Here is an 18860-nt window from a genome sequence, read left to right on the forward strand (position 1 = left end):
CTATATTAGTTGAACCCTTAGATATCAATCCTAAGCCTCATCTAAGGAAAAGAATACAAGGGTGCTCTACAATTAAATGGTGTCGCTAAAGTGGTGTTGAACCACCATGCACACATAATGATATAAAAAAAAGTTGATGCCTGCCTCATGGGCAGAACCACACAAGTCATCAGAGTCCTGAGCTATTCCTTAAACTTTTTCATCTACATAAATTCTATTTGGTAGATGTAGTTCCAGTTTACAACTGTAGAGATAAATAAATTTCAGGAAATAGCTTATATATGAACTTCAGTCACTGTCAGAGAAACCAAGGTCTTATGACAATTTAGGTCTCATGGTAAAGTGCCTCTATTCATTTTGGGAAGTAAAAACCGGAACTACATTGCAATTCTGTAATCTACAAATTTCTCATCTTTAAAAAAAAAGCAGAACAATTCAAAGAATTAGCTGCCTATAACAATAATTCAGTATTTGTAATTGATGTCAATATACTGTAATTTAATTTTCATCATTTTAGAGATATGTTCTTAAATATAATTATTAAAAAGCTATTTCATTAAATTGTGACAAATGATGCTATACATTTACACTATAATAATTATAAAATCAACAGTAAATAATAAAAACATTTTAATAAATTTTAACTAGACCTTGAGGAAAGGAACACAACAACATGATTGGAGAAGAAAAGTCCTAAATTCCCAATAAGCATTTTCCAAATGACAGTTATCTTGATTTTAACATATGAGAACATTTTTTTTGCCACCATCTATTTATTTTTGCTTTCAAATATAATTTTATTTATGATGGATTTTCACACATACATAACTGTGTATGTATAAAAATCCATGTGATCACTAATGCACAAATCTTATTAATATGTAATGCAATAATAATAATTCTATAACAAATACATAAAATCTTATTTTACAAGCAAAAGTGCATGCCAATCATTTTACTATATCTAGGAGAAGTGTAAGCTTTTAAGTGTAGAGTTTTGTTTCCAAGTCTGCAATAAAACAACATTATTTTGGGTATATTTTTTAAATTAATTTACTTAGTTTAGATTTCAAAATCACCATAACATCCTGCTGACTTTTATCCTTAACCAAGATCTTGATTGAGGATAATCTGAGAAGTGTCAAGAATTGCCAGGAGAGTCTCTTAATTTTTAGATGTACTTTGTCCTATTTACCTGTATATTTTCCTTCCTCTCAACTCTTAAAACCTCCATGCATACATAATGATATAAAAAAAGTTGATGCCTGCCTAAGGAAAGTTAGAAAGCACCAGGTTTCTTTCCCCTCCACCACCCCGCCTCCCCCGCTACACACACACTCAGGGGAGATCGCAAACTCAGTCCCCCACTACTACAAATTATGCAGTCAAGTTTCCCACATTTGGGAAAATCGCAGGGGTCAGCACATCTGGAGTGCAATGGATAAACCTCACCCTGGGACAACCACCTTTGTGATCATGGTATCTCCCCTGCCAGGTAAGTATAGAAAACACCAGATTTCAATTGGAAATTTCAATATCAAATTCTATATTTTTCTTAAGCCTTTCTTCCATATTTTGCCAATGCCATTTAAATCCAACTTTAGTTTGAAGAATTTCCTTTAGGCTACTCTTACTGTCAGTGTCAAAATATATATATGTATGTTAAAAATAAAATAAAGAATAATTAAGCACAATCCATAAAGTTTTAAATATTGTTTTGTGGAGAATAAATGTTTCTGTATGATATCATTTCTAGTGGTCCTTTCAGTAGCTGAAAGCAATAATCCTTTCCTCATCTCAGTTTTGTACCACTTTTGTGGTAAATAAAGCTGATGAGCGAGAGTGAGGTAATCAATTTGGGGTGCCAGTGGCAATTAAATAAACAAGCCATACAGAATTTACAAACATGAATGTGGCAACCATTAAAGATGTCAAAATAATTAAAAAACATGGTCATACAACTTAATTATTAAAATTGTCTCATAAAATAATACAGATGTATCATTGATGAAATCATTTCTGTTTTCTATTTATTGATTTTAGTGAGAGAGAAGAGAGAGAGAGAGAGAGAGAGAGAGAGAGAGAGAGAGAGAGAGAGATCCGTGCCCTGACCGGGAATCGAACCCACATCCTTGGCGTATGAGGATGGTGCTCTAATCAACTGACCTACCTTGCCAAGGCCAAATAATTTCTCAAAAAATTTAATAACCACAGGCCAAAGGAGGCCTGATGTGACATGATAAAGCAGAGAAAACTATTGTTACTCCAGTCTCTTAAGTCAGTGCAAGGAACCTATAATTAGTTTTTATATTACATTTGATACAAATTCCTTACTTCTCTGGTTTGATATTTGTAGGTTAGGAGTGCTGAATTCAGAACTGTTTCCATGGGAAATGTTATAGAGATTACATCTTGAAAAAGAATGTGGGAGAGCTTCCCAGGTTTTCGAAGCCTCTATGTTCTGTTCTTGAGAGATTTGAAGGCTAAACTGATTTACATTATTCATTAGCAAATTAGAAGCCATAAGGTTGGTTATGGAGAGGCACTTAGTGAGATTTTCTTCCAAAAATTGTTTGTAGAGTTCATCCAGCTTGTTTTCCATATACTTATTAAGCATAGAATTAGAGAGGGGCTGCTTATGAAACAACATACTTTTTTCTCTAATTTCATCCCCATTCAAAAGTTTTGAGGCAGATAGTTTCTCTAGAGGCTTAATGATAGAATGGCCCAATGGTATATCCACTGAAAATAAAAGGGGACCATTAAAAGCATCATCACGTATGTGTTCCACAAAGCAGCCTGAATCATGCATGTTGCCCACTTGGTCTCCTCCAATCTGTAGGTCAGGATAATTCTGGCAAATACTTGTACATGACCAAGATTGGTATAAATCCAGTTGTCTTTCATCATGTTCTCTTTTTGGAATGGGTAGTGCAACAGACAGATTTCCTGGAAAGGATGCACTTCTGCATTTTGGTACAGTTATTTCATCCACAAATTCTATTTTACTTGTATCATTAATTTGCTTTGTTAAACTTTCTTTCTCAACCTTTTGTTGATTTTCTATTTTATCAGGAGAAAGTGAATTGTCTTCTATATTGAAAAGCTGCTTTTTCCAAGTTTCCTTTTCATCATTTGAGGTCTTCTTACGTGTAAGTGGTTTACAAAATGTTGTATATTTCTGTTCTTTGTATAGGAGTTCAAGTAGGAAGGCTTCTCCAAGCATTTTATTAGTCAAGATTTCTAAACAGAAGAGTGCAGTATATTCCTGAAATTATAAAAGAACCCATTAAGGCAATATATATTAAAATGTCAAATTAAGATGTTTCTTCTACATGAAACACAAGTGATTTAGGGAGATAGTATTACTCAAAAGCCAGAGAATAGGACCAGGAATAAGAAGATTTGGGTTCAAATTAGGCTATTACTTTTTTGAATTTAAATTCTTTATTGTTAAAGTATTACATATGTCTCCTTTTTCCCCCATCGACCTCTCGCCGGCCACTCCCACCCCCCAGCACATGCCCTCACCCCCCTACTGTCTGTGTCCATTGGTTATGCTTATATGCATACATACAAGTCCTTTGGTTTATCTCTTACCACCCACCCTCCCCTAACTTTTTAATATCAGGTAGTTTATTTATCATTCCTGGGTCTCAATTTTCCTATCAATTAAATGGTGATAACACTCCCCTGCTTTCTTCACAGAATTATTGTCAGGATATTATATGATGTACATGCAAGTATTTTAAAAAATACAAACTTATGCATCATCTTTATTTCATCTTTTTCTCTGCAAATGACTGGATCTGCTGGAGCTAAAGAGTCATACAACCAAACACGTATGGTGGGTACATCGCTTGCAAGCTGGGGTCAGAGTGAAGCCTGAAGGAAGTATGTAAAAATAATGCAGGCTATGGGTTTTAATCCACAGGTAGCTGGACACAAGGCCAAGAGTTTCCAAAAATACTGAGAATTCAAAACCATCACTTGGTGTCCCATATTGATAACAAGCCATGATAGTGACTACGTATTAAGTTATTGAGAGATAAAGAGTGAATGAGTGACTAAATCACACTAAACCGTTTGATGCTGTCTTAAATGACAGGTCAGTAACAACACAATTATGTCTAGGTCCTATGTACAGTGTAGTCATAGAGGGAAGTTACAGAAAACTAGGCAGGCAGAGTATTTCTGTCTTGTCTAATTAAGCAATTTCAGCCTTCCGTCTTGTCCCTTAGAGAAAAAGAGAGGGCAAAGAGAAGAAAAGGAGAGGTTGAAAGGATAAACAAAGTAATGGAATTATACCAATCACTTTTCTATCTCGAAGAAGCAGAAAAAGGCCAGCTGGCATATTTATATTTATTCCAGAACCTGTTCAATGTTTTATAATGTAATGTTCCATAAAAATAAATACATCAGACAATTAAAAAGTACAAACTTATACAAATGTTTAATTACATATGTATATATATTTGGCTGTCACAAATGATTTATTTTAAAGTTATTAATGTGCCTAACCCTTTCTTTTTAAAAATAATTTTTGATGTTGACACTGTTGTAGATGTTCCCCTTTGGCTCTTCAAATAGTCTACTTAAAATCAAGCCTGCTATCAAGACCTTGGTCTTAATTTAACTGTGTTTTAATTACTATAATTTGAATCACACATTGAAAAAAATTGCTATGCCTTAAAATGTGTATAAAGAATGAATATTTATTTATACACAGTTTAAACTCACGTATACTACAAACCCACCCAAGCTCCAAACAGCGGCTTTAGCATATGAATGGCCTGCCCTATCGCAGCTTAACCTAGCAAACTTGCAGCCCGGGTCAGACAGCTCCAAAACCTCCAAACCCCAAGCAAAGAGAAGAAAACTGTAGTTCTCACTGTAGCTCCTGCTGGATGGCCTCAGACAGTAGCTGACCTGCACCCCATTGGAGATCCAGAAGCCAGTGTACCTAGTGGTCAGAGTGAGACACCAGATTTCAACTCCTCACATCCATAAGTGACACATTCAAGAGGCAGACTCAGTGAGCACCAAAGCCCCACTGAAACAAGTCCTGCACCATAAGTGTGTCTCCAGCGCAGCAGTTCTTCCATTATAGACACAGCGGGTCCTCACAGTCAGTTGGCCTAGAGGTCAATTCTTCCCAGTGTACCAACAGCAATCAAGGCTTAACTACACCAAGACTTTGCACTCAGCCCAAAAAGGGGTATACCAAGAGCATCCACCTCAGCTGATTGGGGAGGCTGAGTTACTGGCCCCTATAGGTCACCTACCACACAAAGCCACTCCATCAACACAGGGAAGCAGCCAAAATGCGGAGACAAAGAAACATGTCACGAATGAAAGAAATGGAAGAAAGCAAACTACTGGATGACATAATTTATAAGGTTACTCAAGAATCTTCTAAAAACCGCCGAGGAACTTAGTGAGACCTTTAAGGATCTTAATGAGAATGCCAAAATAATGGAAAAGGACCAGTCAGAAATTAAGCATACACTGTCTAAAATAAAGAATATACAGAAACTCAACTGTAGATCAACGTACCCCAAGAATCAAACCAAAGATCTGAAATATGAGGAAACAAAAAACACCCAACCAGAAAAACAAAAAGAAAAAAGAATCCAAAAATATGAAGATAGTGTAAGGAGCCTCTGGGACAACTTTAAGCTTATCAACATCCGAATTTTTGGGGTGCCAGAAGAAGAGAGAGAGCAAAATATTGAAAACCTATTAGAAGAAATAATGACAGAAAACTTTACCTACCTGGTGAAAGAAATAGATTTACAAGTTCAGGAAGTGCACAGAACCCCATACAAGAGGAATCCAAAGAGGACCACACCAAGACACATCATAATTAAAATGCCAAGAGCAAAAGACAAAGAGAGAATCTTAAAAGCAGCAAGAGAAAAACAGTTAGTTACCTACAAGGGAGTATCCATACAATTGTCAGCTGACTTCTTGGCAGAAACTATGCAGGCCAGAAGGGAGTGGCAAGAAATATTCAAAGTGATGAACAGCAAGAACCTACAACCAAGATTACTCTACCCAGCAAAGCTATCATTCAGAGTTGAAGGTCAGATAAAGAGCTTCACAGATAAGAAAAAGCTAAAGGAGTTCATCACCACCAAACCAGGATTACATGAAATGCTGAAGGGTATTCTTTAAGAAGAGGAGGAAGAAGAAAAAGGTAAAGATAAAAATTATGAACAACAAAATGACATCAAATACATACCTACCAACAAGTGAATCTAAAAATCAAGTGAATAAAAAAATCTGAAGAACAGAATGGACTGGTGAATATAATAGAATCAGGGACATAGAAAGGGAGTGGACTGACAATTCTCAGGGGGAAGGGGGTGTGAGGGGTGCGGGAAGAGATTGGACAAAAATCTTACACCTATGGATGAAGACAGTGGCGGGGGGTAAGGGCATGGGGTGGGGTGGGGAATCAGGTGGAGGGGAGCTATGGGGGGAAAAAAGAGGAACACCTGTAATAATCTGAACAATAAAGATTTATTAAAAAATAAAAATAAACTCACAAATACTTTCAGATTTAAAATATAAATATAGCCACTTACTTTTAAATATTCTAACTTGAAATAGAAATTCATAGAGATGGAAAGTGGAAAAGAGATTGTCAGGTGCTGGGGGTAGAGGGGAACAGGGATTTAGTTTAATGGGCACAGCGTTTTAGTTTTACAAGATGAAAAATTTCTGGAATCATAGTGGTAATGGTTGCACAACAACGTGAAAATACTTAATGCCCCAGAATTGTACACTTAAAAACAGCTAAAACAATCAATCAATCAATAAATAAATATCGTTTTGCCAAATTCACTACCATCCTTTATTCTTTTGTCTTTCCCTTTATTTCCTTCCTTCTCTCTCTCCCTTCTTCCCTCCCTCACTACTTTCCTTCCTTCCTTTCTCCTTTCTTTTCATTCCCTTCTTTTTTACTCAAATCTTATTTCTCAAAGCACTTAATTCAGTCTTTTGCATGGTTTGACATGCAACTTTAAGAATCTCAATTTTCCCTATAAATTCTACAAGTGTGAGAATAGAAAAAGGAGACTTGATTCAAGACACAATTTTCCTTTTATAGGTCTATAGCGTCTACTATAAATGTTTCCAGGAAACATACTTATTTGCATTTAAATATTTTTTGGAAAAAAAATCAAACAATACAACACAAAATATGTAAGAATTTAGATTTACCTTTTCCAAATATCAAGATGCCTAAAGATTCAGTCTTCTGAGATCCCGACTCTCCAAACACAGGAAAAGTTCCTTTTGGCTTCTTTGTCTCTTAGCTTTTGGTTTACACCTCGGAAAGAGAAGTTCAACCACACAAAATGAAATGGTTCTGCTTTCTATTCATGGACTGAACCAAACTAACAGGAAAATGATGTGGGCTGATCTCATGTATGGTATGGTGATGAAGATAACAAACCAAAAGAGGAACATGAAAGTTTTTATTCAAGATGCAAATGAAAATGACTGTGGGAAATGTTAACAGTGATAGTTTTTTTGTTGTTGTTATTGAAGCAAAGACAGAAACAAGGTTATTTTTAAAAATTTAAGTTAAAACAAAAGCAGTGTGGAAACCAGCATATTTTGTAACAATTAATAATTTAAAATAACTCAAACAGCCATCAAGAATATAATGGTTAGATAAATTATGATACATCTATTCCATTAAATACAAAACTAAGGATTTTTAATAATGGAATGATAATAAGCATCTATTAAGTAATTACTACAAACACATAATTCAATAAAAGAGAAAAGACAGAAACTATTATCTCCATGTAACAAAAGAAACAAATACAAAGAAAGGTTCTATACTTGTTGAAAGCGAGGAAATGAAGGAACTATTACGTGCACCAGGCAACTGAATTCAGAACCCATGCTCTTAATTACTACACTGTATTACTTTCTTTTTTTTTTTAAATGTATTTTATTGATATTTTACAGAGAGAGGAAGGGAGAGGGATAGAGAGCTAGAAACATCGATGAGAGAGAAACATCGATCAGCTGCCTCCTGCACACCCCCCACTGGGGATGTGCCTGCAACCACAGTACATGCCCTTGACAGGAATCGAACCTGGGACCCTTGAGTCCGCAGGCCGACGCTCTATCCACTGAGCCAAACCGGTTTCTGCACACTGTATTACTTTCATGTGTACTGATGGAATGTGAGTTGTAGACAACATATACAGTATGATTGCATCATCTATTGAGCATGTAATATGTGCCAGGCACTTTTCTACAGATTTCACATGTACTAACTGATATACTCTTCATAACATCTCTATGAAACATATATTATAATTGCCATTTTACATACAAGGAAACTGAAGAGCAGAGAAGTTAGATAAGATGTCCAATACCACACAGTTGTAAGTGGTATAGAGTCTGGGTTTGGACCCAGGCAGCCTGGCATCAAAGACTATGCTTAACTTTCCTGCTATAACTGGCTTTTTCTCTCTTTTAATTGAACTAATATATGTAATTATGTTTGTGGAAAAGGATATAAATAAAACTGTTAATAATGGTTTCTTCTGGTAGTAGGTGGCACATAGAAGGTGAACGGGTAATTTTACTTTTTACTTCCAATATTTCTATGTGGTTTGAATACTTCTACAAGGACCATGTATTCATGTATTATTTGCACAATTGAAAAATAAATAATTCACATACATAAAGGACAAGAAAAATTATACCTTCTTTAGAAATCATTTTCTCAATCTCACAAGTGTCTGCCACATTCTTTAGAATGATTTTAAATCCAGATACAAACTTCCAAAGTAGACTGAGAAGCATAAACAAAATTTCTACATAGTTGATACTTTGGGCTACAATTATCAATAAATCTTTTTTATAACTAATAATATTTCAAAGTAATTATCACAAATATTCCATAGAATAGGTTAATTCTAAATTTGTTTTTTTTTTCATTTTTATTTTTTTAATTATAGGTGTGCCATCCTATATAATAAAAGCCTAATATGCAAATTGACTGAACAGCAGAACTACCTGTGGAACAACCAGTCGCTGTGTTGCACACTGACCAGATGCTCAACACAGGAGCTGCCCCCAGCCCGCAGGCCCCAGGCCAGCCAAAACAGGTGCCAGTAGGAGCCCCGATCACCCTGTGGGTCGCCTCATACAGAGGGAGGCACAGGTTACCTCTCACAGAGGAAGGCAACCGGCATGGTGGTGGGGGGCGGGGATGTTGAGCAGGTGGCACCAGGCCGGCCAAGGTGGGTGCCAGCAGGGACACCCTGATAGCCCTGCCAGTCACCCCACAGTTTGGCCCTGATTGCCAGTCAGGCATAGGAACCCTACCCATGCATGAATTTCATTCATCAGGCCTCTAGTTGCTTAATAAAATTATGTAAGTCATACCAATAAATTTATGTTAGGTTGTGAAAAATATCCTCTTATAAGAAACTAGAGGCCTGATGCATGAAGACTCGTGCAAGAATGGGCCTTCCTTCCCCTAGCTGCCAGCACCGCCTTCGCTCTAGCCAGAGCCGCCTTTCCACTCCAGCCCGGAGCTGCTGGGGCAGTGCAGAATGCCTGCATCATCGTCAGCAAAGCAAGCGTCCTGCCCCACCCCCAGCCGCTCAACACCTGCATATGCAAATTAACCCACCATCTTTGTTGGATTAATTTGCACACTCACTCCTGATTGGCTGGTGGGTGTTGTGAAGGTATGGTCAATTTGCATTTTACTCTTTTATTAGTGTAGATAGTGTATTAATTTAGCTTGAAACCAAGGGAATGGCTGACAGTAAAATAAGAAAATATCTCAATCCCACACAGGTTGCCAGAAGGATAATAAAAACAATTGTAAAAAAATAAGTTTTCTACCATTGCCACCACTGAGGACTATTAAAAGAATATGGATATTTCAATTTGTTCCTAACCTAGACTCCTTCATCAGTCCAACCCTATCTCCTTTGCCTCCATCACCCCTATATCCAGTTGATCCAATTTCTACTCAGCCCCTGTCTCTGCCTTTCCCTTGGATTGCTGCAGCTGCTTTCAAGCTTGTCTCCTGTCAATTCACTAGACATGTTAGATTGATCCATCTTTCACACAAACTTATTAAATCTTTCAATGATTTCTAATCATTCATTGATTAATAATAAGTATAATTTATTGAGTGGCTTGTAAGTGAAAGGTGCTCTTAGGCAACGTCTGTGCTTATGTAATCTTAAAAGCAAATCTGCAAGTTAGATTTTGCACATTTATACGGGACCAGAAAAAAAACACACTAAAAAATACGAAAAATCAAAATCTAAAATGAAACCTGAAAGTCTATGTACTTTACCCTGTTTACTTTTTCAGATTTTATTCCTACACTTTCTTCCAAAGCTCCAATTACGATGTGGCTTCATGGTTCCTACCTAAAATTCCTTTATTCTTATTATTTCCTGACAGACTATATGTTCTTCAGGTTTTTTCTTTCTTTTTTATTGTTTAAAGTATTACATATGTCTCCTTTTTCCTGGGTTGACCCCATCCCTCCACTCCCACCCCCCTGGACAAGCCCCCACCGCCCTACTGTCCATTTCCATTGGTTTTGCTAATATGCATGCATACAAGTCCCGTGGTTGATCTCTAACACCTCCTTCCCCAACTTCTCTCCAAGGTTGGATGATCTGTTCAGTGTTACCTTGTCTCTGGATCTATTTTTGTTCATCAGTTTATGTTGTTTATTATATTCCTTATAAGAGTGAGATCATGTGATATTTATCTTTCTCTGACTGGCTTATTTCACTTAGCAAATGTTCTTCACTTCCATCTATGCTGTTGCAGATGGTTAAAGTTCATTCTTTTTCATAGAAGCATAGTATTCCATTGTGTAGATGTACCACAGTTTTCTTTTTTTTTTTACATATTATTACCTGATATTTTATTTTTTTAATAAATCTTTATTCAGATTATTACAATTGTTTCTCCTTTTTCCCCCCATAGCTCCCCTCCACCTGGTTCCCACCCCACCTTCTGCCCTTACCTCCCCCCCACTGTCCTCATCCATAGGTGTATGATTTTTGTCCAGTCTCTTCCTGAAACCCCCATACCCCTTTCCCCCTGAGAATTATCATTCCACTCCCTTTCTATGCCCTTGATTCTATTATATTCACCAGATTATTCTGTTCCTCCGGTTTTTAATTCACTTTATTTTTAGTTTCATTTGTTGATAGATATGTATTTGTTGTTCATAATTTTTATCTTTAGTTTTTTCTTCTTCCTCTTCTTTAAGAATACCTTTCAGCATTTCATATAATACTGGTTTGGTGGTGATGAACTCCTTTAGCTTTTTCTTATCTGTGAAGCTCTTTATCTGCCCTTCAATTCTGAATGATAGCTTTGCTGGGTAGAGTAATCTTGGTTGTAGGTTCTTGCTATTCATCACATTGAAAATTTCTTGCCACTCCCGTCTGACCTGCATAGTTTCTGTTGAGAAATCAGCTGACAGTCGTATGGGTGCTCCCTTGTAGGTAACTAACTGTTTTTCTCTTGCTGCTTTTAAGATTCTCTCTTTGTCTTTTGCTCTTGGCATTTTAATTATGATGTGTCTTGGTGTGGCCCTCTTTGGATTCCTTTTGTTTGGGGTTCTGTGCGCTTCCTGGACTTGTAAGTCTATTTCTTTCAATAGGTGGGGGAAGTTTTCGGTCATTATTTCTTCAAATAGGTTTTCAGTATCTTGCTCTCTCTCTTCTTCTGGCACCCCCATAATTCTGATGTTGGTACGCTTGAAGTTGTCCCAGAGTCTTCTTACACTATCTTCAACTTTTTGGATTTTTTTCTTTTCTTTTTGCTTTTTCGGTTGAGTGTTTTTTGCTTCTTTGTTTTTCAATTCTTTGACTTGATTTTTGTGTTCCTCTAGTCTGTTTTTGGGTCTCTGTATAATATTTTTTATTTCAGTCAGTGTATGTTTAATTTCTAGTTGGTCCTTTTTCATATCTTCGTGGTTCTCGTTATATTTATCAGCCTTTTCTAGGATATTCTTGAAAAGCCTTATAACCGTGGTTTTGAATTCTATATCCAGTCGTTTGTTTTCCTCCATTTCTTTTGTTTGTGATCTGTTTCTTTGACGCCGCATTTTAATTGTTTCCCTGAGTTGGTAGGGTAGATTTGTATGCTAGGTTTCCTATATGGCCCAGTGGGTTGGCCTCCCCAGTTAACCTGAGGTGGACACTCTTGGTGCACCCCTTTGTGGACTGTGTGTACAGCTTTGTTGTAATTAAGTCTTGATTGTTGTTGGTATCACTGGGAGGAATTGACCTCCAGGCCAGTTGGCTGTAAGGATCAGCTGTGTCTATGCTGGGAGAAGTTCGGTGCTGGAGACAGCCTTATAGGATTAGACTTGCCAAATTGCAATAGCCTCTGTGCTCAGCTTGGATGGGGTGGAGTCTCAGGGCGGAGCAGACAGTCTTGGCTTCCAGTCAGCCTTGCCCTTGCACGCACGTGCGCGCCTTCAGACCTCTGCCTTCCGCGGCTCCCGAGTCTCCACCCGAGAGTCCAGACTCCCCCCACAAGAGTGTGGGTCCCCAGGGGCTCGCCTGGAACTGGGGTCCAGTGCAGTCAGACCTGGGGTTCAGTGCGGTCGGGGGCTTCCTTCCCCCTTCCGCCATAAAAAGTCAGCCAGGCTCTCAGCCGCCCTTCCTCTCTGTGCCCACAAAAACCCTTTGCCATACCTCCAGTTCTATGTGAGCTTTTCTCTTTCCTTCTAGTTGTAGAATTTTCACTCAGCCAGCTTTCCTGTGGTTCTGGATGGTGTCCGTTCTGTCTTTTAGTTGTAGTTTTGAAATTGTTGTGCGAGGCAGCAGTTTAGGTGCTTACCTATGCCGCCATCTTGGTTTCTCTCCTGTACCACAGTTTTCTAATCCACTCATCTGCTGATGGGCACTTAGGCTGTTTCCAAATCTTAGCTATTGTAAATTGTGCTGCTATGAACATAGGGGTGCATATATCCTTTCTGATTGGTGTATCTGGTTTCTTGGGATATAGTCTGAGAAGTAGGATTACTGAGTCAAATAGGAGTTCCATTTTTAGATTTTTGAAGAAACTCCATACTGTTTTCCACAGTGGTTGCACCAGTCTGCATTCCCACCAGCAGCGCACGAGGGTTCCTTTTTCTCCACATCCTCAGGAACACTTGTCATTTGTTGATTTGTTGATGATAGCCATTCTGACAGGTGTCAGATGGTACCTCATTATTGTTTTGATTTGTATCTCTCTGATGATTAGTGACTTTGAGCATGTTTTCATATGTCCTTAAGCCTTCTATATGTCCTCTTTTGAAAAGTGTCTATTTAGGTCCTTTGCCCATTTTTTGATTGGATTATCTTTCTTTTGTTAAGTTGTATGAGTTCCCTGTAAATGTTGGAGATTAAAACCTTATCCAAGATAATGTTGGCAAATATGTTCTCCCATGCAGTGGGCTTCCTTGTTGTTTTGTTGATGTTTTTTTGGCTGTGTAGAAACTTTTTATTTTGATGTAGTCCCATTTGTTTATTTTCTCCTTAGTTTCCATTGTTCTAGGAGCTGTATCAGTAATGATATTGCTACGACATATGTCTGATAGTTTGCTGTTTATGGAGTCTTCTAAGATTTTTATGGTTTCCCAACTTACATTTAAGTCCTTTAACCATTTTGAGTTCATTTTTGTGTATGGTGTAATTTGGTGATCTAATTTCACTTTTTTGCACGTATGACCAATTTCCCCAGCACCATTTATTGAAGAGACTGTCTTGACTCCATTCTATGCTCTTGCCTTCTTTGTCAAATATTAATTGAGCATAATGGCTTGGGTCTATTTCTGGGTTTTCTGTCCTATTCCATTGGTTTATATATCTGTTCTTCTGCCAGTATCAGGCAGTTTTGAAAACCATGACTTTGTTATATAGCTTGATATCTGTTATTGTGATCCCTTCGACTTTGTTCTTCTTTCTCAGGATTGCTGTGGGTATTCTGTTTTTTTTTTTTTTTTTTTTTTTTTTTTTTTTTTTTTTTTATTCCAGATGAATTTTTGGAGAGTTTGATTAAATCTATAAATTGCTTTCACTGTGTCCCATAGATTTTGGATTGTTGTTTTCATTGTCATTTATTACCAGGATGCTTTTTATTTCTTCTTTGAGGTCATTGGTAATCCAATCTTTGTTTAATATCATGTAGCCTCCAAGTGTTTGATTTTTTTCATTGTTTTTATTGTAGTTGATTTCTAATTTCATGCCATTGTGATCCAAGAAGATGCTTGGTATGATTTCTATATTCTTGAATTAGAAGAGAATTTGCCTGTGGTCTGTCTTTGACAATGTCCAGTGTGCACTTGAGAAGAATGTATATTCTGTAGCTTTGGGGTGAAATGTTCTGAAGATGTCAACTAATTCCATCTGATCTAGTGAGTCATTTAGGATTGCTGCTTCTTTGCTGATTTTTTATTTAGAGGATTTATCCAGTGGTGTCAATAGGGTATTAAAGTCCCCTACTATGACTATATTGCTGTCAATATCTCCCTGGATGTCTTCCAGAAGTTTCTTTATGTATTTGGGTGCTCCTGTATTGGGTGTGTATATGTTTAACAGAGTTATATCCTCTTGTTGAATTCTCCCTTTAGTATTATGAAGTGGCCTTCCTTATCTCTTATTATGGCCTTCACTTTGAGGTTTAAATTGTCAGATATAAGTATTGCTACTCCAGCTTTTTTTTTCAGTTCCATTCGCCTGAAAATATTTTTTCCATCACTTCACTATCAGTCTGTTTGAGTCCTTTATTCTGTGGTGGGTCTCTTGTAGTCTGAAGATTTATGGGTCATGTTTTCTTTCTAATCAGTTACCCTGTGTCTTTTGTTTGGAGCATTTAATCCATTTACATTTAAGGTTATTATTGATAGGTACTTGTTTGTTGCCATTTTTATTCTGTATGCCTGTGTTCCTTCTTCCCTTCCTATTTCTTCTTTTTATAGCAGTCCCTTTAGCATTTCTTGCATTGCTGGCTTGGTGGTAATAAGCTCCCTTAGCCCTTTTTTGTCTGTGAAGCTCCTGATTTCACTTTCAATTTTGAATGATAGCTTTGCTGGGTATAGTATTCTTGGATTCAGTCCCTTGCTTTGCATCACTTTGTATATTTCATTCTATTCCCTTCTGGCCTGATATGTTTCTGTTGAGAAAGCAGTTGATAGTCTAATGGAAGATCCATTATAGGTAGCTTTCTGTCTCTCTCTGACTACCTTTAAGATTCTTACTTTGTCGTTTGTGTTTGCCAATTTAATTATGATGTGTCTTGGTGTCAGTCTTTTTGGGTTCATCTTGTTTGGGTCTCTGTGAGCTTCTTGGACTTGTGTGAGTTTTTTCTTCCCAATATCAGGGAATTTTTCTGTCATTATTTCTTCAAACAGGTTTTCTATTCCTTGCTCAATTTCCTCTCATCCTTGCACCCCTATTATGCAGATGTTGTTTCATTTTGAGTTGGCCCAAAGCTCCATTAGGCTCTCCTCCTGCTTTTTAAGTTTTTTTTCCAGTTGCTGCTCTGCTTGGGTGTTTTTTCCTACCTTGTCTTCTAGCTCGCTGATGTGGTCCTCAGCTTATTCTTGTGCACTGTAGATGCTTTCTATTGTGTTCTTTATTTCAGCTAAGTCATTCTTTATTTCCTCCTGTTTCTTCATTTCCTCTTGATTCCTACACATGTTTAATTTGTCTTCCATCCTTTTCAGTATCCTTATGACCATTGCTCTGAATTCTTCCTTTGACAAATTGCTTGCCTCTATTTCATTTACTTCCTTTTCTGGTGATTCCTCCTTTTCTTTTATATGGAGATTGTTCTTTGTCTTTCTATTTTTGCTCCTCTCAGGGTGTCTGATTATGTGGCTCACTCTTTACCACATTGACCAAAATGCACAAAATACAACTTGACAAGACACAACACAGAGGGAACAAAATATGTATATATTCACGTCACCAATGACTCCCAAATAAAAGTGACCACCAGAGAAAAAAGAATTAGTTTAGAGAAAAGATTGCAAAAATGATATTTAGAAAAGAAAAAAGGTAAGAGAGAAAAGAAAAAGAATGGGAAAAATATGGAAATATGGGGAGAAAACTCCACAAAGCAAACAAATTAACCAAAAAATGCAAGGAAGAATCACCCAGAAAAAATAGGGGGGCGGGTACTGAATCTGAAGAGGCAGAGCTTATTTACAGAAAGTAAGGTACAGGAATTGAATGAATGGGGGAATGGCCACGATTCAGTACAGAGGAGGTAGTAAGAGAATGAGTTTATAAGAAGAAAAGTAAAAAACAAAATACTAAATAAAAAATAATTAATTTAAAAAATAATTTATATATATACAGTATATATACATGTATGTATATATATACATATATATGAAAAAACTTTTCCCCTTTCTTTAATTTATCTATCTACATATTCACATATTTTTGGAAAAGGAGAATAGGGTAGAGCAGATAAGCCTGAGTTTGTTGAATGAAACTCATTAAGCTATTAGTAGAAAAATAGAGCAAGTGAGGAGAGATAAAACAAAAGCCTAAAATAAAAACAAATTCAAAACAAACAAACAAACAGCAACAAGAAAAGAAAGAAAAAAATTGTCTATTGTAGAAAGAGAAAAGAGAAGTGTGCAAGGACTTGAAGCGGGGGAGAGGATATTAGACATATGAGTTAGCCACCAGACTACTATAATAGTAATGTGTCAATAAATCAGATAAAGAAGATTAATTTTTAACAAGGAATAAAAAGAAAGGAGAGAGAAAAACTGAAGCAGGATCACGTGATGAGAAACAGGCTGACAAAGGGAGAAGTGAGTAAGAAAAGGTTGGCAAAAAGAAAAAAAATGAGATAAAGTAAAATAATGATAAAAAAGAAAAATAGAATGTAAAAAGGTAATCCAAAAGAAATAATAGGTTAAATAATAATAAAAAAATAAATAATAAAATAAAGAAAATAGAAAAAAAATTAATTTCTTTAGTAAAGGATAAAAAATAAAAAAAGTGAGTAGTGAATTGCCATTCGCTTCATCTGAGTTTTAATGTCCAATAGGGGCTGGTTTCAGACCCCTCTTTACTGTTCTGTCTGCCACATCTCAGTTTCCTGTTAGGTAGTCAGCCCTGTGTTAAAGTTCCCAGCGACCCACAGTTCCTCTGTGTCAGACTCCATAGCCTTGGTTTCACCCAGGCAGGTCAAACTGCCTGCTTTGTTTTTCTGCCTGCTTTCAGTCATATTTACATAAGCGTCTATTTCTCACATGGGCTCTAGGTGGCAGTGTTGCTGTATTAGTTTCCGGGACCAAATGGCCCCTCAACCCAATCCCCAAGGGCTCCCTGGGTGTATTCAGAATCCTTGTTTCCCTGCTGAGCTCAAGGCTGGGTGCGGCTGCTGCTGGGAGGAGCCTGGTCTTTTGAAGAAAAATGGCTGTTTAGGGTTGGTGGGACCCGACTGTCCCAGAGCTGGCTTCCTGCTCATCTCTCCCTATTATGTTCCCCAGTTTCCACAAAAACCACCTTTTCTTGCACTGCAACCATGGTGAGTGTTTGTAATTGAAATATCCTATGTACTGTGTTTAGCAAGTAAAAGCAAGGAAAATATAAAGACAGAGCAAACACGCCACTGCGCATCTCTCTCCCCCCAGAACTGCATGGCCGGTGAAGAACTTCAGGCTGCCTTTCTGGTGCAGCCTCCATGGCTGTGGACTTAGATCTAGAATTCCCCCACTGCCAGCATCCCTATGCACCTCCTTCCACAGTCGAGTGTTACGGGTGTCCCCACGGGGCGTGCACTTGGTGTAGCACAATTTCCTTCTGATCCCTCTAGTCCTGGTTGCACATCTCTCTCTCCAGTCCAGATCCCCATTCTACTGTTCTCCAGGCATCCCCCATCCTTTCCAGCAATGGATTGTCCCACCAGTTGTGTTTAATTCACCAATTCTAGGTGGATATTATTCGATTTAGCTGTTTCTTCTATCTGCTCCGTGAGAAGGTGCAGGACCCGTCTGCCTATTTGGATGCCACCTTTTCTCCCCCTGGACAAACATTTTAGGCACCCACAGCTTGGGGTGGCTGGAGTCTCGGTGTTCATGGTTTCACAGCAGAGGCAGCAGGTCCCTGACCAGTGTAGCTGTAGGGTCCCGGGGAGTGTCCAAGGTTTCCTCGGGTGGAAGTGAGGCTGGGCTTCCAGTCACAGCCGCTCTCCCCTTCAAGATGGTGCAGTCACTGCAGCAGAGCCGGCCATGGGGGGAGAGACTGCAGTTAGCAGAGGCCACTCAGCTAGTAGGGCCTGGTCCGCCAGCCCCCAAAAGTCCTGCGGAATATAACTGTCCCTCACTCACACACAGACATGCCCCACACACTCCCCTTTCCCTCACTCATTCACTCACTCACTCACTCACTCACTCTCTTCCTCGCTGCTGTCCTGTCAGCCGCCATCTTGGATCCTTCAGTTTTCTTTTTAACTCTCAGTTCTTCAGGAATGGGTGCCTTTGACCCACCTAGCCTAGTTAAGCTTTCTCTACATTTCATTTATATTTTCTTAATAGTTATCACTCTGTGAATCCCTTGAAAGTAAATGCTTTTTTTTTACTCATATTGATGTGTGTGTTCCCAATAAGCATGCAGAATGTGACACTTATTATCAACAGTTATAATTATTATCATTTTATAAACTACCTGCAGATGTCAGACCATGTGCCTAACACTTTTACATACTCAATTCATTTAATCTTACTCATGTAGATGCTGTCAGGTAGGCATCAATAGAGAAACTGATAATTTAACAATAGAGAAACCGACATTCAGAAAAAAGTAATTTACCCTAAATCC

The 18860-nt window shown here is 37.8% G+C and overlaps 1 protein-coding gene across 1 annotated transcript; it reads right to left on the minus strand.

Moving 5' to 3' along the window:
* Nucleotides 1-2305: 2305 nt before the first annotated feature.
* LOC308240095 (TLR adapter interacting with SLC15A4 on the lysosome-like) lies at nt 2306-3226 on the minus strand (the record flags this gene model as incomplete). Its single annotated transcript, XM_080653074.1, has 1 exon — nt 2306-3226. The coding sequence occupies one exon, from the start codon at nt 3224-3226 to the stop codon at nt 2306-2308; it is 921 nt and encodes a 306-aa protein (XP_080509200.1).
* Between the last annotated feature and the right edge of the window lie 15634 nt (nt 3227-18860).

This window comes from Plecotus auritus (assembly GCF_963455305.1).
Source record: "Plecotus auritus genome assembly, chromosome: X".
Taxonomy (NCBI): domain Eukaryota; kingdom Metazoa; phylum Chordata; class Mammalia; order Chiroptera; family Vespertilionidae; genus Plecotus; species Plecotus auritus.